This window comes from Zymoseptoria tritici, chromosome 3, assembly GCF_000219625.1.
Source record: "Zymoseptoria tritici IPO323 chromosome 3, whole genome shotgun sequence".
NCBI classification, from domain to species: Eukaryota; Fungi; Ascomycota; class Dothideomycetes; order Mycosphaerellales; family Mycosphaerellaceae; genus Zymoseptoria; species Zymoseptoria tritici.
In genome coordinates this window covers 424,210-446,060 of record NC_018216.1, presented here as the reverse complement: position 1 = coordinate 446,060, position 21,851 = coordinate 424,210, and the positions used below count along the sequence as shown (strand labels likewise).

At 54.2% G+C, this 21,851-nt stretch overlaps 7 protein-coding genes across 7 annotated transcripts; 4 read left to right on the top strand and 3 right to left on the bottom strand.

Annotated features, from left to right (window-relative positions):
* Positions 1-2,015: 2,015 nt before the first annotated feature.
* On the top strand, positions 2,016-3,654 carry MYCGRDRAFT_69317 (uncharacterized protein; the record flags this gene model as incomplete). The annotated part of the gene is made up of 1 exon (XM_003854563.1): positions 2,016-3,654. The coding sequence occupies one exon, from the start codon at positions 2,173-2,175 to the stop codon at positions 3,652-3,654; it is 1,482 nt and encodes a 493-aa protein (XP_003854611.1).
* Positions 3,655-7,768: 4,114 nt separating this feature from the next.
* Positions 7,769-10,177, bottom strand: MYCGRDRAFT_84991 (uncharacterized protein; the record flags this gene model as incomplete). Its single annotated transcript, XM_003853620.1, has 3 exons — positions 7,769-8,030; positions 8,083-10,076; positions 10,133-10,177. The coding sequence occupies 3 exons, from the start codon at positions 10,175-10,177 to the stop codon at positions 7,769-7,771; spliced, it is 2,301 nt and encodes a 766-aa protein (XP_003853668.1).
* A 318-nt stretch (positions 10,178-10,495) lies between these two features.
* Positions 10,496-11,811, top strand: MYCGRDRAFT_69313 (uncharacterized protein; the record flags this gene model as incomplete). Its single annotated transcript, XM_003854564.1, has 3 exons — positions 10,496-10,566; positions 10,626-11,487; positions 11,575-11,811. The coding sequence occupies 3 exons, from the start codon at positions 10,530-10,532 to the stop codon at positions 11,735-11,737; spliced, it is 1,062 nt and encodes a 353-aa protein (XP_003854612.1).
* Positions 11,812-12,127: 316 nt separating this feature from the next.
* Positions 12,128-12,841, top strand: MYCGRDRAFT_91396 (uncharacterized protein; the record flags this gene model as incomplete). The annotated part of the gene is made up of 1 exon (XM_003854565.1): positions 12,128-12,841. The coding sequence occupies one exon, from the start codon at positions 12,128-12,130 to the stop codon at positions 12,839-12,841; it is 714 nt and encodes a 237-aa protein (XP_003854613.1).
* Positions 12,842-13,349: 508 nt separating this feature from the next.
* Positions 13,350-14,036, top strand: MYCGRDRAFT_91395 (uncharacterized protein; the record flags this gene model as incomplete). Its single annotated transcript, XM_003854566.1, has 1 exon — positions 13,350-14,036. One exon carries the CDS (start codon positions 13,350-13,352, stop codon positions 14,034-14,036), a length of 687 nt encoding a protein of 228 aa, XP_003854614.1.
* Positions 14,037-16,452: 2,416 nt separating this feature from the next.
* Positions 16,453-18,980, bottom strand: PFK (6-phosphofructokinase; the record flags this gene model as incomplete). The annotated part of the gene is made up of 2 exons (XM_003853619.1): positions 16,453-17,229; positions 17,305-18,980. The coding sequence occupies 2 exons, from the start codon at positions 18,823-18,825 to the stop codon at positions 16,453-16,455; spliced, it is 2,298 nt and encodes a 765-aa protein (XP_003853667.1).
* A 913-nt stretch (positions 18,981-19,893) lies between these two features.
* Positions 19,894-20,460, bottom strand: MYCGRDRAFT_56211 (uncharacterized protein; the record flags this gene model as incomplete). Its single annotated transcript, XM_003853618.1, has 2 exons — positions 19,894-20,100; positions 20,166-20,460. The coding sequence occupies 2 exons, from the start codon at positions 20,430-20,432 to the stop codon at positions 20,020-20,022; spliced, it is 348 nt and encodes a 115-aa protein (XP_003853666.1).
* Between the last annotated feature and the right edge of the window lie 1,391 nt (positions 20,461-21,851).

The window sequence follows — 21,851 nt, the reverse complement described above, 5'->3', positions numbered from 1 at the left end:
GTCTCTCCGTTCCTGAACACGCAATTGGGAGAACGCATCCCGCGAAGCTTCCCGGGATGGCAATGGCACTTCTGCTCCGCCGTGGATCAAATATGTCTCCACTGCTCGAGATAGGCTGGTGCCAATGTACTTGCCCATGGTCCATCCGAAGATATACATCGGGCTTCCAGGTTCATCGAAGGTGCCCCGTAGGGTCACTGTACGAAGGTTAGGAAGCTTGCCGCTCATTTCGCGGAACCATCCTTGCCAGGTAGTGGTTGTGTTGGGGTTGGGAATCCGCAACGTGTGAAGGTCACACATGCGCAACTGGGTCAGAGTCTCCTTGTGACGAAGCAGGAAATTGGTGAGAGCATCGGGAGCGATCATCACATTTCGGATGGAGAAGGAGTCCAATACAGGAAAACGATTGGAGCCTACCAGGCTTGCGAGATCAACATGCGCCAGGCGTGTATCGGGAATATCGGGCAGACTGATGACCAGGGTTCGTAGCTTTTCGGCGCTGGAGAGAAAGTCGGCGAAGCGTCCGGTGTCGAATATGGCGTGCATCTCAGCGAATCCTGCTTGGTGAATGTGTCGACTCTCGTCATCTTCATCATCTTCAGGCTCCGACCCTTCGTGATCCCAGGGTCGCGGAACAAACGTATCGCCCACCTCCCATTGCAGATGTTCTACGTGCTGAAGCACATTTGCAATGTCAGTCATGGTTTGCTTGGTTTGTGTTAAGAAACGGTAGTTGAGACCGCCGAAGACAAGAGTGTCAGGCTTGATACGAGCATCGAGAGCACCCAGGAGGATTTGAGATGCTGCACGAACCATCTCGTCGTAATCGCCGGTCCAGTCGCTGTTGGGAAACACGAGTCCTTCCAATTGTCAGCTACATCGCTAAGGTAATCGCTCCGCCGCCCTCACCTTCACGGAATGTAGCACTGCGGAAGGTCGAACATTTCCGGACTTCACCACCGAAGGTGATCCAGATGCCCGAGAGCTTCGAGGGTACACGGAAGAAGGCTGCTAACCTCTCTCTCAACTCATGGCTCCGATCCAACTCTCGCTGCTGCTCGACCAATTGACAGTACTTTGCGTAACACCGATACAAGTAGTCTTTCGCTAATTGAGGCAAAACGTCGCGTTTGCGGACAGTGCCGGGTGCAGGGACCAAGCGATCTCTGCGAATAGCTGGCATGGCAATTCTAGCATTCACTGCGACATCGTGCGTTCGCAAGTAGTCTTTCCAGTCTTCGAGCAGGAAGTCGTGTTCATCGTACTCTCTTTGCCGCTTTTCATCCCATCGGTCGAAGGTTTTGAACTCCTCAAGTCGATCGATCTGGAGCCAAATAGCTTGAATCCCCTTGGCAATATCCTGCTTTGATGTGGAGAGAGCGTAGAGAATGTCCAGACTCTCTCGGTTGTAGTGGAGTTGAAGCTCTTGGATGAGGTGACGATTCCCCAACTTGTGAAGTCTCTTATCCACAAGACGGATAGCCTTGATGGAGCTCTTATCACAGGACTCCAAGATAAGATCGATCACCTCGTTCGACAGGCCCAGAAGCGACATCTTCTGTCTCGCATGTACGAGAAAAGCAGACGACAGATTTGACTCTCTGTTATAGGGTCACGTGTACTCTGCACGTTGATGGTATGTCAACGCAATGTAGTCGCACGGCGTGGGCGAGAAGGGTCGCACTGCAAACCGTCAATGGGTGAACGAAATTGAATGGGCAAGATCGATGAATATCAAGATCTGTGGTTGACAGGCTCGTGAGATAGAGTTCGATCTCCAGAGTGAGGCGCTGCTGAAGCGATACACACTCTTGCTGACGGACTTCGTTGAAGCGCGAACTTGCCCGGCAAACGCCTAAGTGGTGTTAATGAAGAAGAGAGAGGGTGGTGGACTTGAAAAGGTGTACCAAGTCTCACCGGCAAAACTTCGGCCAGGGTCACCTCACATCGGCAGCTCCATATCACTTTTAACTTCAACAACGACCATGGCTACGACCAACATCACTTCTCACGGCTCGTGGCGGCGCCTGCATCACTTCGACCGTCGGCCTGACTGAAAGTCGAGGTGCCCAGCTGACTCATTACCCTCCGAGCCAGGACATAAAGGTGCAGAGACTGCCGTCCTCTCTCCCTCAAACCCTCTCCTCGCCATCCTCCCCAAACTCCCCCACAATGTCGTCTCCGTCCGCCACCACCGCGCTCGACTACCTGGAGTCCCTCCCTGGCCTCACTTTCGCCAAGCTCTACGCTCAGCCGTCCACAGCCCTTGCCGTTTTCCGCCGCATGCTGCCTCATCTTGCGAAAACCGTGGTCATGTCCATGCTGTACCTCCCAGGACCAATGCGCGCCGCCGATCTCGAAGCATGGTTCAAATCAGATGTGCAGAGCAGTCAGGAAAGAGAAAGAAGTGTGAGCGTACTGGTGCGGCTGAAAGTACTGGTGGAAGAACAAGCAGGCGGAGGCGCGGGATTGCAGTACAGGCTCAGCGAGGCATTCGCAAAAGGACTGCGATGTGCGCTGACGGGCGCGGTTGGAAAGGGAGATGCTGGGAAGGGAAGCTTTGGAGTGGCCTGCAGTGCTGAGAAAGATGAGGATGTGAATGTGAAATTCCTGGATGACTTCGCACGGAGGCAATGGGAGGCGATACTATACTACGTAGTGGGATCTGCAAACAGCGGGCTGTCAGGAGACCTGGAAATCTCTGCCGGTACGAAGCGACTACTACAACAAGGCAACTTTGTCCAAATCAAGAGCGGCGGCAAGCAACGCCTCATCACCCAAGCCGGCTTCACATTCCTGCTAGAAGAAGTAAATGCACAAGTCTGGAGTCTCGCAGTGGTCTACCTCCGAGTCTGCGAGGATCTCCAAATGGACCCCGTCGACGTCCTCTCCTTCCTCTTCACCCTCGGCTCACTCGAACTCGGAATACCTTACAGCACATCAAATCTCACTCTAACCCAACAACACATGCTCGACGACCTGCAAGACTTCGGCCTAATCTACCGCTCTTCCCCCACTGCAACAGCCTACTACCCCACACGGCTCGCCACAACCCTTACATCCGATGCGCCCGCCCTGCCAAACAACACCTCCAGTACCACCACAACCGCAGCCACAGAATCCAACGAAAAAGGCTACATCATCCTCGAGACCAACTACCGCCTCTACGCCTACACCTCCTCCCCCCTCCAAATCTCCATCCTTTCCCTCTTCTCGACCCTCCACACCCGCTACCCAAACCTCATCACCGCCAAAATCACAAAATCCTCCATCGCCTCCGCCATCTCGCAGTCCATCACCTCCGACCAAATCATCACCTACCTCTCCACGCACGCGCACCCGGTGCTCCGCCGGCAAGCAGCCATCATGTCCGCGCCTATACTACCGCCCACAGTGGTGGACCAAATCCGACTATGGCAGATTGAAGGGGAGAGGATGACGACTTGGAAGGGGTTTTATATTCGGGATGTAGGCGGGTGGGAGGAGTATGTAAAAGCGGTCGAGTATGCGGAGGCATTGGGTGTTTTGCGACAGCGATTTGATGCGAAGCGGAGTTTCTTTGTGGGCAGGATGGATCAAATGGCGGGTTATTTCAAACTGGCGGCTGAGCGGAGACGGCGGGAACGAGATGGTGGTGGTGGTGCGAATGTGTGAATGGGGAGATGGGGTTGTTTTCGTGTTGGTTTAGCGTTGGCGTTGCGGTGTAGTCTGTGTCAATGTGAGTATACCATTCCCACAATTCTGGTTCTCGAAGCTTGCCTCACATCAGCAGGAAAGTCGACATGCGGCTCGAAAGCACCGGCACAACCCGAGAATCATCATGCTATTACAGAAACTGGCAGTCGGTCATCGCCTTTTCATGGAGCGGGGGCGATGCGGTCGTGAAGTTCTCGCTTGTGACCTCGCTTATGTCCAAATGGGCTGCACGCTCTCGCGAAAACAGCAAGTCACCATGCCAATATGGTGACTACCAGTCGAACTTTCGACGTTTTTGGTAACGAAGCCCGAAGCGACGTGTCTCCTTGCTCCCGCTCGAATTACTCTGTACGACGTGTACCCGAGTGGCTTGGAATACGCACCTGAGCAGCAGACCGGCGATGGGAGGCATTAGATCATGTGAGTATTCCATCTCGTCTGTTCCGGCCTACCAAGCATATTCTTCCACTTGTCACTACTCTTCTCGTCAGCCTGATCTCTGACACCGGCGACTGTTCCATCCTTGCCCTTCATTCCAGCCATTACAAATTACAGAAACATGCGTGCTTCGGCCATATCGCTTGCGTCCATACCAAGACAAAATACTCCATATCCATCAACTCCTCGGCGCTCACCCGTCATGCCACCCCAACAGCCAACCCGTGCGTCCCGCTCTTCCGTCTCCCCAGCAGCTTCTCCATGAAGCTGCTCTTCCGACCACTACCGTGGCCCTTTCCGGCACTTCCGGTGCTCCCAGTAGCACTACCACTGGAGCTCCAGATCCTGCTTCGGCTGCCCTCCTTGCTGTACCCGGCCGTGCTGTCCGTTCCACTTCCGCTGATGCCGGCAAAGCTGATCGCTTCCTCTTTCAAGGTCATCTGTAATACCTTGCTCTCGCCGGTCACGTCGCCAATCGGTCTTCCGAGCTCAGGCAGGCCCAAAGCGGCGGCGAGTTGTTTCTGCCACTTGAAGAAGCTCTCCCTCGCTTCCTGGTTGCCGCAGAGTTGATAGAGGTGGAAGACTGCCCGCCGCATGCGTCTGGCGTTCGCGTCGCAGGTGTGCATCTTGTCTGTGCTCGACTTGCTTGGCCATGCTGCAGAGTCGTTCTTGGACTGAGTCTCCGGAGACTTTGGGCCAGCGCCTGGGATTGACTCGAGGAGTTCTTCATTCCGGTATCGGTCGTTGAGAGTGGAGAATCGACCTGTCCAATACGCAAAAGGCTCGGCGCAGAAGATCTGCGGTGCTGGAGCTGCCGGACTCGTACTGAGGGCTACGTTTGGGTTGACCGAGTTGGCTCGCGAGCGTAGCTGACCCGTAAGGCTCATTCGAGCTGGAGAGATCTGCTCTGAGAGGTGCCGAATATGGTCAGAGGCGTGGCTCACCAACCGAAGATTCGAGCTGCTGTTCAGAACTTGCGCTGCGACTGGAGTCTTCGGTGGCGGCGGAGTGGGTGCTTGCCGAGCGGACATCAGCCGAGCTTGCTTGATCTCTCCATGAGAGTGGCGGTTGATGTTTGTAGTGTTTGACAGCACGGGCTGGGAGTTCCAGCGCTGTACTGACTGACCTGGAGTGCCTGGTCGATCCCGCGAGCTGCGGAATGCGATGGGAGAGCTGTTAGTCTTCTGCGGAAGGGCTGTGAGATCAGCAGTCTGCTGCTCGAAACTCGGGAATGGATCAGAGGAAGAGTGGGACTGGCCGGGGCGTGACATGCGCCTATTTTCCGTCTGCTGCCATGCACGACCATAGTCATTGGTGCGATGCGTAACACTCGAGGCACCATATGGGTTTGTGTTGTCCGCTGTCATGTCGATGGTCGAAACCGGGCGTATCGGATTCAGAGAGATGTTCTCCTCAAGGGCTGTGGAGCGAGAAAAGCTGCTGTTGTTGTCATGACCGTACAGAAGCGGCATGGTATCCGAGCGTGGCAGGCGTCTCTTGTCGGCGGAAGACCTGTTGTCGACGGATGGCCTGTGGTCCACCACTGGCAGTCGGGATGTCGAGTATTTCCTGTGAGACTGGACCGGCGAGGGTATGCGAGTCGAATGTTGTAAGGAGGGCAGTCGAGCGTGCGACTTGGACTGCATCATCGAGGGAAGGCGCATGTTCGACTTGGAGGATTGCAGTGGGTTGGACACCCTTTTGACTCTGGTTGGTAGTGGGAGATTGCTGAAGGTCCGACTGCGCGGCATCCCACCGATCGGATCATCTGGCAAGCAGACATAGCTGCTACGCCGAGCGGGCCAATCGTTGGATAGCATCGACATTGGCGGTGGTGGCGGAACAGGCTCGATCAGCGGAGAAGAGAAGGCTTTGGGTGTTTGATGCGCTTCAGCGGTGATGCTGGTCTGCGACACATTGCTGGAAGGTGAATCGGTCGTGTTGTTTGAACGGCGACGGTGAAATGGGTTGAGTGTCTGGAACGAGGCGATGGAGCTGAATCGCCGAAGTGACGAGCCACGTGAATCCGGCGTCTTTGTCTTGTCGCCGGACTGGCTTTTGAAGGACAGCATCGTCACGGGATGTTTGCGAGTGAAGAGAAGGTCAAGAGATCCGAAGCGGAATTGTGAGAGTGACATGGAGAGAACATGAAGCAAGAAAGACGTTGAAGATCGGAGATTCGAATCTGTTGCATCAAGGAAATCACAACAACTCCACCTGCGCCTACCCAACCGCTGCGCTCTCGTTGGAAGGAGCGAATCCGCTCGCGCAAATTTTGGCGGGCTCTTCTCATCATCAATTCTGCATCACGCTCTGGAAACATCATTCATCGATACTGCAACTTGTCTCCTGAACCTTCTTTGCCCCTTACGCGGCCTCGAGCTCACATACTTCACCAGCACTCGCTTTCTGCAGCCGGCTGACTCTTAGCCCGGATGCCGAAGCTCCCTCCGAGCGTTCGTCAGCCACGGTTCGCATATCCTCAATATCGAACAGTAGTCATGTTTACCTCGATGCGCTCATTCCGAGAGTTCTGCGAGCCCTTGTACCAAGCATACGAGCGCCATTGTCCCCCAGAAACACTCCCACATCTTCATGCCGCTGGGAATCATCCCTGGCGGCGCATCGTGGAGCAGGTACTCGAGAGCGGTGTTGGTGAAAAAGACGACCAAGCGCCAGAGGACGATGCGGTGTAACTTGAGAGGTTTCCCGGAGATCTTGGCTGTAGCCCTGAATACCAGGGAGATGATGAATGTTGTCGTGGCAAAGTCGTCGACCATGGCAGGTAAGAAAAAGCAAGCGATGGCGGTGCCAACGAGTTCCGCGGGAGGTGGACGGATTGCCATGGCTGAGGTGCTGATTGACGGCAGGTCTTTCCGCAGAGCCAACGTGCGTCGAACGTTCTAAGTCAGTAGATGTCGGAGCAAGAAGGGAAGTTCGTCAGGAGAAGACTCTCGCTGGACAGCACGTCCTTGTTATATGGAGGCTCAAGCAGCTGATGGAGGGTGAATCTGCCATTGACACATGGCTACAGATTTCAGCATGTTTCACTTCTAGGTTCCCCCGACGGGTACCACATCTTGCGCTGTGGCGTTTATGAGCATAGATCTGGAGTCATGCTCCTTGTACCAACTCTATAGACTACCAGTATCGACAAGAAGAGTCTATCTCCAAACATTGCGAAGGGTGAATGGCAAATCTGTCTTCCGTGCTTCCGGAGGCTGTTTTGCACATGACAGTGATGTCACTTAGGCCTCCCGGTATCCGATCTGCACATAGCGAGCAATTCCTTGTCACATATCTTCGCTACTTGGTAAACTCTCCTGGAAGGACTTTCGTCTGGCAATCAGCAAGTCGAGAGAAGCTGCTACTGATGACACAGGCCTGTCGGAGTTTAGGCTTCGGCTAGCTTCGAAGTGTATTCGATGCGTGAATGTCCAGAGCTACCGATACACCTGTATAGCAGCATGTTACCCGGAAAAGCAACTCAAACTGAGATGCATTGACACCTTCTCGAGGAGTCGAATCACTTTGATCGCCTTGAAATTGACCGGAATTTAGTCATATGGTAACCTTCGCTCAAGTGGTATCTCGTAACGCAAAACGCAGAATCCAGAAACATCTCACTCGATACTCAATCATCCATACTCACATCACCATCCTCATCAAACACATCTCCATCATGGTCGTAGTCTTGTCGCGCAGTCCCAAGCCTCGCCTCATCCATCGCCTTCTCCTCCCACTCCGACTCCACCTCTCCCGCAACAAAAGTCTCATAGTTCTCCAAAGTGCCCTGGATGTGGATCTTGAAGTCCACAACGTACTTCAATATCCGTTCCAGCTCGGTGTGGAGCTCTTCTCGTAGCTCGGCGGCACGGAAGGTCATTTGTTCGTATCTGTCGCGATAGTCAGTAATCGTACTCGCAGTCAAAATTAGAAAGAACGTACTCAAGATTGACATTCATCTCCATGCCCGAGACGACGTCCACACTCTCTCCAATGCCCAATCTCATCCGTCCCAGTTCCTTCTCCATCTTCTCGATTTGCGCCTCACTGGCCATCGCCTGTGTGGCGCCAATTTCTCGCATTTTCTCGAACGCCTCTTGTGCGCCACCTACGCGATGCTTGAGAGTCTCCAGCTCGGCTGCCTTGTCTTCGAGCGCTTCACGAGTCTTGTCCAGCATGTCAATCTTGGCCATATCTTCTTCCAGCGCGGTGTTCCTTCGGTCGGATAGAGTCTTTCGTAAAGTCTGCAGTTGTCGTTTGCATTCTTTGAGGTCCGGCGTCGGGAGAAGATGTTGTGGTGAGTAGCCTGTATTCGAGTCTGCAAGCAGGCGATCTGAGGAGGGCGCTACGCTGGTTGAAGCGGAGAACTGTTGTGATGCAGAGAAGTCCGGGCCAGAGTTCAGCTGCAGCCGTATCTCGTACTCGAACTTCGCGGCGTTCTGAGCAGTCGAGGGGATGACGCCGATCTGGTAGCCCAGACTATTATACCGTTGTACGCATTGTTCAAGTTCGTCGAGCTTGGCGCCCGTCTCTCCCTCCTTCTTCGATGTGCGTTCTCTGGCCTCTTCGAGACGAGTCTGCGTACTTTCCACGCCCTTGATGAGTCGTTCTCGCTCGGTGTTCATGCGGTCGATGTCCTGCACGCTCAAGCCTTGCTCGTCGACTTTTCGTTGCAGTTCTGTCCGTTCCGCTTCCGCTTCCGCCATCTCTGCTTCGCATTTCTCAATCTCTTGTTGCAGCAGAGACGCCCTATGCGTGTACTTCTCCACCTTGGCGTCCATGCTCGCGTTGTACTGTTCGAATTTCTGTCGGTCCTCCTCCAGAATTTTGATAGTCTCGTCCAATTTGGCCAATCTTGGAGCGCTCTTCCCAAGATCGTCAATCTGCTTCTGCAATGCCTCCGACTCAGTCTCCAATTGCTTCAGCTGTTCCAGGTTTGCAGCATTCGCCTGCTCAAATTTGACAGCCATCGCCTCGATGTGCGGCTGAATCCTTCTCTTTGCCTCCTCCTCTTCGTCGTCATCATCCTCGATCGATAGCCACTCCTTGTACGCGTCTGACAAGAATTGGAATGTGATCCGATCCGCACTGACATCGAATCCTGCCTCCGCACACGCATCATCCCACATCCCCGTGCTGTACTGCTCCATCATCTTGGCCAGCTGCATCATCCAGTGGAGAAGTCCGAGAAACGTGCTCCAGTTGTTGCCTCCGACAGCCGCAAGTTGACTCTTCGAGATGTTCTTCTCGAATGGGTATCGCAGTTGTTTGAGTAATGGAGGCACCTCCGCATCAATGTTCTTCTGAAATCGGTAAGATGGATCGATGTTGTGGTAGAGAAACTGGAACATGAGGTTGAAGTCCTTTTGCGTAGGCGAAGACATTGTCTTGTGTGTCAGACTGTGCTTCATCTCCATTTCAAAGTTACGTTGAGTCAGGAACTCCATAAGCTCCTGGCCCATTGCAGCCCTTGTGCTGGAGTCGCGTAGTCGTCGAGGATCCGCGGGTATGCCGTTCATCGGAGGTGCGGTCGCAAAGAAAGACTGGTGTCCTTGTGGTCCGAACCCCGCCGATGGTCGCGCACTGTATACGCTGCTCCTTCGCGCTGTGCTTTCTTGCAATTGTATCGGATTCGCGGGTGTGCTGCTCACTGGCGCAAAGCTCTTCCTCCCACCGCCTGTGCTCGCAAAGATGTTCTGTGTGCTCGGTCGCTGTACAGTAGAGAACCCCATTCCTGCAAGATTGTCGCCAGATGATGATCGAAACATTGGTTGTGAAGGCCTTCCAGGCGCGAGTGACATTCGTGAGCCAGAGGTTGATCGTGCGTGATTCGTCGTTTGCGATCCTGCGCCAAATCCTGATGTCGAATTTGAGCGCTTCATTGCAGATGCTGGCATCGGAATCGCGGAGGCATTGTGAGAGACGGCGCCGAGTGTCTGTCGTGTTGTCAGTCTCTGCCACCTTGTTGATCGTGCTGTCGCTGCGTGCTCACCTCTCTCGGCCGTCGCACGGAGAAAAGTCCTGATTCTTGCGACATCTTGATCGCGTAAGCGTTGTCTGTCTATCTCTGGTGTCAAAAGCGCAATGCGACAAGCCGGGATGGTGTAGACTGAATGTCGTGTGCTTTGGTGGGATGAAGCTGAAGTCGGCGCGCCTTCCCGAGTAAACAAAGCGCGCCAAGCCGTTGCCATCGACTTTGACTTTTCGGCAGACGGTCGCTGCCGCCCCGACAAGCCGAGGCGTCTTGAGCCGACAACTTGGACGACCTCCAACTTCTCACATGCTGGTGATCACTTCACACTCTCACGATACACTGCTCAATTGCGACTTGTAGAAAGTATTGGTGTTCAGCAGTCACACAGTTCGTGAGATATAATCTCAATCCCAAGATGGTCCGAGAGGACCTGATCGAGGGAGCTGTAAGCTGTGAGTATCGCGACTCGTCTCTTATCACCTATTGCCTGTATCTTACACATCTCTTGCAGTCCTCCAGGATCCGTCCGTCGCAAACGCACCGATCGAACAGCGTATCGCCTTTCTCCGCTCCAAGAACCTGACTCAAGACGAAATCGACACTTCTCTCGCCCGCGTCGGACAGTCTCCCGCATCCTCCCAGCCACCAGTAGCATATCGACAACCCCAGCAGTACAACAACACAGGATACCAACCCGCACAACAAGGATACCCTCCGCAATGGCAACAGCCGCCTCCAGAGCCTCCTCATCGGGACTGGCGTGATTACTTCATAGCAGCGACGGTCTTTGGTGGCGCAGGATATGCTCTGTACTGGACGGCGAAGCGTTACATCTACCCTCTCATCTCGCCGCCGACACCCGCCCAGATCGAGCAAGACAAATCTTCGATTGACGCATCCTTCGACAAAGCCTTCGCTCTGCTCGATCAGTTGGCAACAGATACGCAGGAGTTGAAGTCCAATGAGGCGGCTCGGAAAGAAAGATTAGACAGTGCGTTGGGAGAGGTGGAGGGTGTGGTCGGAAGGATGAAGGCTGCGAACGAAGATCGGGAGCTCGAATCGAAGCGAATTGCAAAGGAGATTGGAGACATCAGGGATAGCATACCGAAGGCGCTGGAGAAGGAGAAGGCTGCTACCGAGGAGCGCTTGAAGGAGTTGGTGGCGGAGGTAAAGAGCTTGAAGACGCTCGTTGCGAACCGCATGCAGGGCGGTGGCGCGCCGCCGGCGAGGTCTACGCCGTCTTTCTCCTCCGCAAGGCCGGCCACTGATGCTCCTACCGTAAATGGAACTGGTGCTATACCGTCGTCCGCGGAGAATGGTGCCCTGGAGACAAACGGCACGGCCGCTCAGTCCTCACCATACACTGCTCCAGTGTACAACAGTCAAACACCCAACTCTGGCAACACGCCAACTGCTGCGCGTGAGTTGCCTAATCGCGATGGAGCCAACACAACATACAGCCGTCTGCTCGGTGGCAAGGCCGCCATCCCGAGCTGGCAATTAGCTGCGAAGAAGAAGAGCGAAGATGCGAAAGCTGCAGAGGCGGGATCGGCAGCGGTGCCAAATGGACAGAACGTACAGGAGAGCGGGACTGTTAGCGAGAGCACAGAGGCCGCGGCATGAATGGGCGGTAGTCGGGAATGATGAGGCATTTGGGTCATCTTCGTGGTATGTATTCTGTACGAGCACATGAAATGTGGTTCAGGATGACAGCAACCTCACATCAGTGCTCACAGCTGGTATCGTTTGTGAAGTTTGTCGTAACATTGAGTGAGATAGGTATCGGGCAAAGTGATGAATGCCGCGCTCTCGGCCCGCACAACGTGGCAAGCGCGACGCTCTCCAAAACTTCACCAAGCACCATGCCAGCTTCGGCAACTTCCACTTCATCTTCTCCGACCATTCCACGGAGACGCTTCATCACCGGGCCCGTCGATCTCCGCCAACGACCACCACCACATTCGCGCTCCTCCGACCCACATACACGCAAATTCACCGCCACCACTCCTCAACATGGCCACCAGCGCTGCCACCGTGTTCGGCACCGCGGAATTACTGGAGATGATTCTTCTGGGATGCACTATGGAGGAAGTCACCTGCGCTCGCCGTATCAACACCTTCGTCCAAGCCACTGTCGACGGCTCCAAGCGTTTGAGGCAGAAGATCTTTTTGGAAGCAGCGCCGGGCGCTGAAAAGCTCGTGGCCCCACTCTGGTCGTGGAGAGCAACAACAGTCCCTTTGGTATTGGCGAGCGAAGCGCGTACTGCACGAGACCGCACATACAGTCGGACCATCGTCAATCTTAATCCCCTACTGAAGCTGCTCACATGCACCGCCTCACCGGAAGCCACAAGGCGTTACGTCACCGGAAATAGACTCGCCATTGTCGGGCAAGACTTCCTGGATCGCCCGTCGGGGCGCTGGGAGGCGATGCTGATTACACAGCCACCTCTGCGGTCGCTGGAATTGGTGGTCGTGAAGACGAAGGGGCCGCGTTCAAAGGGTTTCAAGTCTACTGCACACACCCTCGGAGAACTCAGAGCAGAGTTGCTGGCACTCGATCGGGGTCGTACTCTCAGACCAAGACCCTCCGATGGTCTCGCCAACCGCATCAGCTTTGTTGGCATCGTAACGCACGATGCGGTCACTGAGGAGGATCGGCGGGTAGCTGCGGGCCGGACGAACTCCGCACGACTGGCTGAAGGCCAGGCACAGAAGATGGAGTAGATCCCGGCCATGGTAATGAAGGAGCTGCTAGAGGTATCAAAACGCTGCTCACGAGGAAGGAGGGACGGCTGTTTCAGGGCTCGCACATGTAAGAAGGAAACATCATGGCAACGGAGGTGGATGCAGGCGCATGCGTGGGGACAGCGACAGGGAAGCATGAGACTTTGTAGTTAGCATCTGATCGGCACGGTACGTATGACTCCCGTTGCACTCAACATGAAGCCGCGCTTTCACGTGAATGAAGTTCAAGCTTGTGACATCTGCGATCTACTACATCTTGACCCAATCTTGTCACCGAGACTTCTGCATCAACATCGACATCGTTGACAGCCACTAGACTGTCTTTCGCGCCATCATTCTCAACACTCATCACCATTCAGCTGTTCGGCACTACTGCGACTTCGCCTGCACCCCAAAGGAAACTTCCACGACTCCAAACTCCTCGACCTCACCGTGCGTCCCACGATCGAACCATCACGTTCGTCCCAATCATCACCAACAAACCAAGATGGCTATCAGCGCTGCAAACACCGTGTTCCAAACCGTGGAACTGGTCGAGATGATCCTGTTGGACTGCTCCATGGAAGACGCCGCACGTGCTCGGGAGGTCAACTCTTTCTTCAAAGACATCGTCGACTGTTCCAAGAGTCTGAGAAGGAAAATGTTCCTGGATCCAGCTTTAAGCAGCGAGAAACTGTGTTGTCGCGAAGGGAAACCGGGCCAGCCGCTGGTCGTACAACACGGCGACAATACCTACGGCGACGACATCCGGACCATCGTCAAAGTCCATCCTCTACTTCAAGTTCGCAGGTGTCATTCCATAGAGCCCGCTGATCTTGCCGAGATAGACGAGCGCTTCTTCAACCGGGCACCTGGAATGTGGGAGAACATGCTGGCCACTCAACCTCCTTGCGCCGAGCTCAAGTTCACATCAAATGACGAGTTCGGACCGATGGGCGTACGGAAAGTGTCTCAACCGCAGACATTGGGGCAGATAAGGGACGAGCTGGCAGCTTACCACCGGGAATGTTTCTTGCTGCCAAAGCGTGCATTGGGACGATTCGTAATCACCATTTCAGGCTGTGGGGCCACGTCTGAGGACCATTCGCAGGTGGCAAAGGGTAGAACATACGCTCACTGGGAAAAGCGTCTACGTGGGCTGCGGCGGATACGAGAACGAGAGCGGCAGCACTGACAACTTGCTCAGCATGCGAGGTGGTCCTGGCACGGGCGGGTGCTTTGTTCGAATATTTGTTACACACTTGTTTGAGCCAGCGCGAGGCTCTGATCATAGGGTCACATCATTTTGAAGTCTTTCTGATAGCAGTATGGTCAATGTTTATGGCCGTGCTCTTGGAGGCAGTCTCAGCAAGGCTGGATCATTTGGAATAAGCTGCTATCCTCCTTATTGCCGGTTGAACTTCTGCAATGGAAATTTGGATCTCTGCACACAGCCACATATTCATCTTTCAAACTCAACGTTTGAGCATGCTGTCCCCTGGGCAGATCTGTAATCGTGTATCATCAATGACTGCACAGGGCCAAATTCATTCACTTCGGCGATTAGTCATCATGCGCTACTCCAGGGCAGGGCAGCTTCGCTTTCCGCCGCAAGACCAAAAATCATAATATGCGCGCAGGGCAGTGCCAAACTGTGGCATGTGGCTGAATACACTAAAGGAACGCTTCGTCCATCGCCCACGTAAGTTTCTCACGTGGGAACCCATCGCCCACAAACGCCTCTCCGCCCGCCCTCCCGCCTCAACCGGCAGAGCTTCGGGCCCAGCTCGTTGTCACTGTTAAGTACGCGCAAAATTTTGCCCCTCCAACAAAGCAGCGACTTGGTCGATGTAAGACTTTGAGAATAAGAAATAGTGCGCGGGCCTTCGACTTTTCGAGCTTAAAATCTCCTTTAAATTGCCCGAAAAAGACCGAAATCAAGAATGGAATCGAGCCTTCAGGTCTTCTCTGTAATAGAGTTTCTCATACAGGTGGGCATTTGGTGGGTGATCACGACCGGACATCTGTAGCCGGCGAGATTTGGCTACTATAAATAGTAGCCGACTGGGCAATATTAGAAGACATCTATCTTCTTTTGCTCTTGCATCCGTTTTTGGTGGCAGACGTCTGGTGGATTCTCATGACCGGCTCGGAGTAGCCGGCATTGGCGAAGAAGTCCGAGTTCGAGCTCGACTTGTTTTTGCTTTTCGAGAGGGTGTTGTGGATATTTTGCTCCGAGGTGACGGGATCTCGGACCGATCGATACTGCGCACGTCACTCTCTGGATATCAATTGTTGCATTGGAAAGTGCGAGGCATATCTCGTTTTTGTACGGAAGTATCGCTCGATTCCTTTGATGCACAATAGGGGTCAAAACCACACTAGCGTGATTTCTGAGGTCTAGGACTTGCTAGGCGCACGTCGATGTGCACATCGAGATTATTGCTGTCATCCGATCCGGATGTGTCTTGTGGATGAGAAATGCGGAACATGTGTCAGTATCGCAAGACACATCCCTTTGTTCTTGTCTCTGCAGAGACGTGAATCTACCTAGACGTGAATTCGAGCTTGTGCTAGCCTACCTTATTCTCGACCACCAAATCGGATCCATCTTCAACGATCGATCAGTACTTCCTTGAACACCTCACATTCCGACAAACATCGATTTACAAGCAGCGCAATCACCACAAAATATACCACAGTATGCCCGCCACCTCGACATCCCGCGCAAGAGCCGAAACGGCGCGCCCGAATACAACGGATCAATACTCAGGAAATGCGGCAAGCACGGTCTTTGCCATTCCAGAGCTGCTTGACATTATCTTGGTTGCCGCAGACTTGGACATGCGTACGCTTGTTAGATTTCGTGCGGTTCACTCCGACTGGCGCGCGACCATCGCCAAGGGCTCTGTCGAGCTGCGACAGAAGCTGTTCCTAGCGCCTGTCGCCGAAAAGACGTACCTGCTCGTGAAAGATTTGGAGACGGGATGGCAAGTCGCGGAACCGAAGATCGCGTCTCGTGAATCAAGCGAACCAGGCTACCGACTCGTCGGCATCGTCGGCATTCTTCATCCAGCTCTTTGGAAGTTGAAACGTGGATCGCCCTATCCAATGAACAGTTACACCATCAAGATCTCCGACGACAAGTTTACTCGCTGGTACTTACGCCTCCCGGGAACTGTCAAGCATTGGAAGAACATGTTCGTTACCCAGCCTCCGGCGGTGGAGCTCACGCTCGACACTGCCGTAGGTCCGTCACGTACGGCAGCCATCGCCGTCATTGAGAGGAGCGCCGGCATACGTCTCCGAGATGTGTTCCGTGCCCTCCAACGCCTCAAGAGCAAGCATGGTGGATTCAAGGCCACCGTCCCCTTCGAGAAGATCACTTTCCACGAGATGGAAGTATACGGGAACATGAAGTCAGCGCTTGAGCAGACAACATGGTGAGGAGGAATCTCGAGCATCAGCTACAACAGAGCAATGAGGACAGCGGGATACGCGAGCACGCAGGTGCGATTGGTTCGAAGCTGGATTTGACCATGCGACTTGCACGCCCGCGCAGATATCATAAAGCTAGTCGCTGTAAGCATATATCTCTCCACAGATCTTACTCATTTCGCCGTCCCATTCATGGCCGGACTCCCGCCTGGTATCGGCGACCTTGTCGACTTCGGCCTCCCACTCAACGTATCCACAACATCCACCAGCGCCATCCAGAACTCATCCTTCGGTCTTCGGTCCTTCCAATCCGTATCCTCCCTCTCGATCTTCTCCATGTCTCTCACCTTAACCCGCGCACCCTTCATGCCAATGACCGTCACCGAAAGCGGATCGTCAGCGATCTCCTGCTTCGACTTGCCCGCGAAGCTCTCCAGATGTTGCAGCGACTTGATGGCGAAACGCACGGCTCGGACGCGGTCCATCGGACTAGGTGTACCGCCTTGCTGGACGTGGCCGGGAACCGCAAAGCGGGAGTCAAATTTGCCTCCGGATTCCTCCTTTATTGCTTCGGCAATGAATTCGGTGGAGTAGACTTTGCTGGCCTTTTCGTTGCGGAGGATGATCTTCCCTGACTTGGCATGACCGATGTCTTTGGCGAATTGCTCCTTGAGGAATTTGATGTCTTCGACCAGCATATTGAGGTGGATGCCTTCTTCGGGTGTGTAGACTGCGATGGCGCCGATACATAGACCAGCGATCGTAGCGATGTAGCCAGATGCGCCGCCTTGCGTTTCAACGACGAAGACGCGGCGGCGGGAGGCGGAGGCAGACTGTTTGATGGAGTCGCAGTAGTCGATGAGCGCATTTAGACAGGTGTCGGAGCCGATGGAGAACTCAGTACCAGGAACGTTGTTGGAGATTGTGGCAGGGAGGACGACCATGGGGATCTTGAGGGCGTCGAACTGTTCGCGGCCTTTGCGAAGTTGCGAGACGGCGGTGAAGGCTTCGAAGCCGCCAATGACATATAGGGCGTCGATCTTGTACTTCTCGAGACAGAAGGCGACATTCTTGAGACCGCACCTCTCATCAGATGGAAGATCTCGATTTGTGCCGATCTCAGAACCACCTTTTGAACCCCAGTTCTCGGCATCAAGCCATGATACTTCTCGCACAGATCCCAATGGCTTGTCGTCGTGATGGCGAACCAGGCCAGGGAATCCGTTGTGTAGCGCGACAGGGGTGTGCCCTCGGCTTAGACAATATGCCACTGCGGCACGAGTGGCTGCGTTCATGCCTCCTGCGGGAGCGCCGACGTGGATGATACCAATCCGCATGCGCTTCTCCTCTGGAATGCGCAAGACGCCCTTCTCAGCCTCGGTGGTGACTCGGAAAGCTTGCAACAGCTCTTCGAACTCTGCGTCTCTTCCTTTCATTGCCGCAGCGAAGTCTTTCTTGCCGATATCTACTGCAACTTGTTTTGTTAATCTGATGGCCTCCATCAAGTCTTTGCGGACAATCTTGTTCTCCAGAATGCAAATGACAGGCGAGGGTGTCTCCGGTGTCGCTTCCAGCGCCGCCTTGACAGCCTCCACACCCTGCAAAGTAGCAAGCATTCGATCGTAGGCGCAAGGCGGACCACCACGTTGGACGTGCCCGAGCGTTGTCACTCTTGTGTCCAGACCGACTGTCCCTGACAGCAGGTCTTTGACCATGTCCGGCGAGATGTGGTTGAGATCGCGATCATGAGCACCTTCAGCAACAATTACAATCGTTTTTCGTTTGCCCATCTCACGATGCTTCTTAATGACCTTGCACATATCCTCTTGCCAGTTTTCTGAGGGTGGATTCTCCGGCGTGAACACGAAATCGGCGCCGCAGCTAACAGCGGAGGCCATGGCAAGCCATCCGCAGTGTCTGCCCATGACCTCAATGACGAATGCGCGTTGGTGAGAAAGGGCTGTTGAGTCGATATAGTCGATCGACTGACATATACGCTGCAGTGAGCTGTAGCATCCAATCGTGGCATCCGTTCCGCTGAGATCATTGTCGATTGAGCCCACCGCTCCAACGATGTTCAGATGGCGATGTCGTTCAATAGCCTCTTCCTTGCGCTTTCCGGTGGATACGAGTTCGTCCAAAAGACTCGGCCACTCCTCTCGAAACTTGTCCGCTCCAGTCAGAGAGCCATCTCCACCACACACAATCAGAGCGTCAATGCCCTTCTCGATCATGTTATTCGCAGCGACCAGTCGCCCAGCTCTTTCCATGAATGCTTTGCAACGAGCAGTACCGATAAGTGTGCCACCTTCTGAGCTCCAGCCTCGCACATCTTCCCATGCCATCTCTTTGATCATGTCACCTCCATCGACCAGTCCTTGGTACCCTTCATAGACTGCATACGCCGTGCACCCTTCGGCGAGTAGTTGACGGACCACAGCTCGGACAAATGGACTCATGCCTGGCGAGTCACCTCCGGAGGTCATGACGGCCACACGCTTACCGCCAGCGTCGACCTTCGGCGGGTTGAGCGTGATTTGTGCCATGGTGATCGGGCCTGTATTGTGGACAGCTCTGTTTGTCGGTGCTGTATGTTGATGTATCGGCACAGGCGGTGCGTCCTGGTATGGGCACGTCGTCGAAAGGAGCGTGAGAGCCGATCTAAGAATCGCAAAGCCGTGTGACAGTCAAAATTTTGTCGTGAATGTTTTGAACAAAAACAGCTCCACGTCGATGTCACCGGTGGATCTTTGCTATCGCGAAACGATAAGCGGCGCGACTTCGGAAAGCTAAGAGGAGGGCCGATTTGGGGCTTGTGAGCGTTGATGAAGTTCGGAATGGAATGGCTGAAGGCAGCTTATTGTACACCTATGAGATTGTACAATCGTTTCATGATAAGGTCAGGTGCTCCGAAAAAGCAGTCACCGCGATTGTGCTATTCACTGATACAGGGTGCTGGTTGAGCTCTTTAGGTGAGCTTTGGCTTTGGGTGGGGGTCGACTCCCGCACTCCGGGAGATCCGCACGATGGTCAAACCTTGCTCATGACGCCGATTTCAAGGTTCGACGGTACTGTCGCTCACTTCATTGGCGGTAACCTGATGCGACTAAGAGGTCTTGAGCGACTACGTGTCAGCGCTGGAAGGCAGCAAACAGGCGTGTCGTGCAAGGTCAAACAGAGACATCCTCGCTCGCTTCCTCTCGTGTCGTTCTGACATCGACTTTGTCATTCCTGTCTCTGCGTGTAAGAGGAAGTGGGGTTTCCCATGATCCTTGACAACCAACTCGCATTTTGGGCCAGTTTGGTCCTCAATCACTGTCACCTCCAAGTCGACACGCTCCTCCACAGAAGTGCGTGTCTCACAGCAGCTCATTCTCGTTGAATTGGATCGACGTCGGCAAGGCGTGTAGGCTATTCTTCAGAAGGGTCGATAGCACCACGACGACGCCTCCAACTTCCTTTTTGGGGCGAGGCAGCTGAAGTGAGGCCGATCGGTCTTCCGAACAGGCACTCGATACCTCTTGGCAGATCATCGAAGTGTGATGGAAATCCTTTTGAACCTCAACGTCCATGCTTAGTCCACCACGGCCCCTGGTTTTTGACCAGCCGACGATCCGAACGACTCCGTGCTGTGAGCTCTCCTCTTATGGTGATTCATCCTGGTTGAAGCAGTCGTCACCGGTGACCCTGCTGGCCATTGTTCAATGAGTCTGCGGGTCCAGTAGATTTCTCTCACACGTTCACATCACTCCGTCGTGTTCGCCAGGCAATCTCTTCACTCGCTTCTGCTCCCAACTGTCCAGGTCCTTTGCTGAAAGTTTCTTCGCATCAAGTGTCAGCACATGCGGCCGTCCTTCAGTATCCCGCCGCTATCACGACAACTTACATAGTACTCCTCCGCCAAGTCGATTTTCCTCCTGTCCTTCCCTATGCCCAACTCTTCATCTTTTGTCACTTGTCGTACTTTTCGGTCGTGTCGCTCGTATCGCAGTGCTGTCGCTGGCGTGAGGAAGAAGCTGCCCAAAAGCATCGTGGCGATGAACGGTAGACCGAAGAGGGCGAAAGGTCGGCGGGCGAGGGCGCTTCGGTATTTGGCGGCGACGGTGTTGTTCTGCGCGCTCGAGCGGAACTTCTTCGTTTGAAACACGCCCATCCTGGCGACTGCGGCTCAACGATCGGCCTCCTAGATCAGCGATGAATGAAGTTGAAAGGACGGTTCGCTGATAGGATTCGGTGTGATGCTTCAGACTGATGTCTGCTTTAAGGTTCAGCTGGTGTGGGGCCCGGCGCGCGAACTTGACAGGCACGCGTCTCATGAGGCAACGACACTTCCGCTTCGACTTGTCATCTTGACAAGATTCGCAAATCATTGTCTGAGATGATCCCATCAACAACAGACATGCAGCATGGCTCGACGTCCCGCCGTCATCGCCAATGGAGCGCGTGCTGACAACGATGCCCCTCCACAATCCACATTGGCCGCCCAAATCGTCCACAATCAAACTCGACCTCAAGCAAGCAGCGAGCATCATGGAGAAACGGCCAATATTCGGGATCTTCTCCAGGACTTCCTTCACAACGAGGCTAATGTGCAAGAGACTGACGTCGGTGTCAATGCCCAACTGGTCAAAGTGCTTGTTCAAGCTGTACTCGAACGTCTTACGACTGGAGTTCTGTTCGAGAACGATGATGTTCTTCTTTCGCTTGCTTCCGACAGCATGGCAGTCATCCAAGCGACTGTGAAGCGCCAGCCAGAAGTATTACTGGTTCAGCTTTCGCCAAACGAACCTCCACTGCTACTCAGTCTGCTTGCGACTCTACTCGCTCTTGGCGGGCGACCCAAGAGCGAAGATTTGACCATTCGTCGCCTGCTAGAGACCAGCCTTGCCTCTTTGAGCACATCCGTGACAATCTGGCAGTATGCACGCACTCTGGGCGAGGTGATCCAGGACTCTGTAGATGGTACGTGAGAAAGGCCTCAGGTAAGTGGACTTCGGCTTATCTCTTCTTACAGATCTTATCTCCGCTCTCGAGGCCATGCCTTCATCAAAAACATTGCTGAACTGTAGTCTGCCCCCCGGACGCAGCGTCAGCAAGCTCTGGACGCAAGCAGAGAATTCCATTGCAATGCCACAGGGTCACACGACGTCCATAACGAGCCCGACGCAAGCGTTCGTCATTGCACTGCATGTCTCGCAAGTTTCGGGTCTGAGTTCGGCGTGGCAGCAAGATGCGTCCGTACGACTTCAACGTGTTGCGGCCGGCATCAAAGGAGCTCTGGAGAAAGTCGGACTTTGGGAGTCCTCGGTCGAGCAGTTGATTCAATTACCTCGAAGCTGGTCGCTACTGGCTTCTCTACTTCAGAATGTGGCAGACACTCGACCATCGATGACCACACAGCGAGCGTTAGCCCGCGCCGTGCTGGCTACTTTGAGAACTTCTTCGGAGAAATCCAGAGACTGTTTGCTGCCTGCATTGAGCGCCCTTGCCGTCGACGACGTGTGGTCCAGCTTGGATGAGGATTTGAAGATCGCAACCACAACATGGCTCACTCGCTTTGTCTCTGCTGATG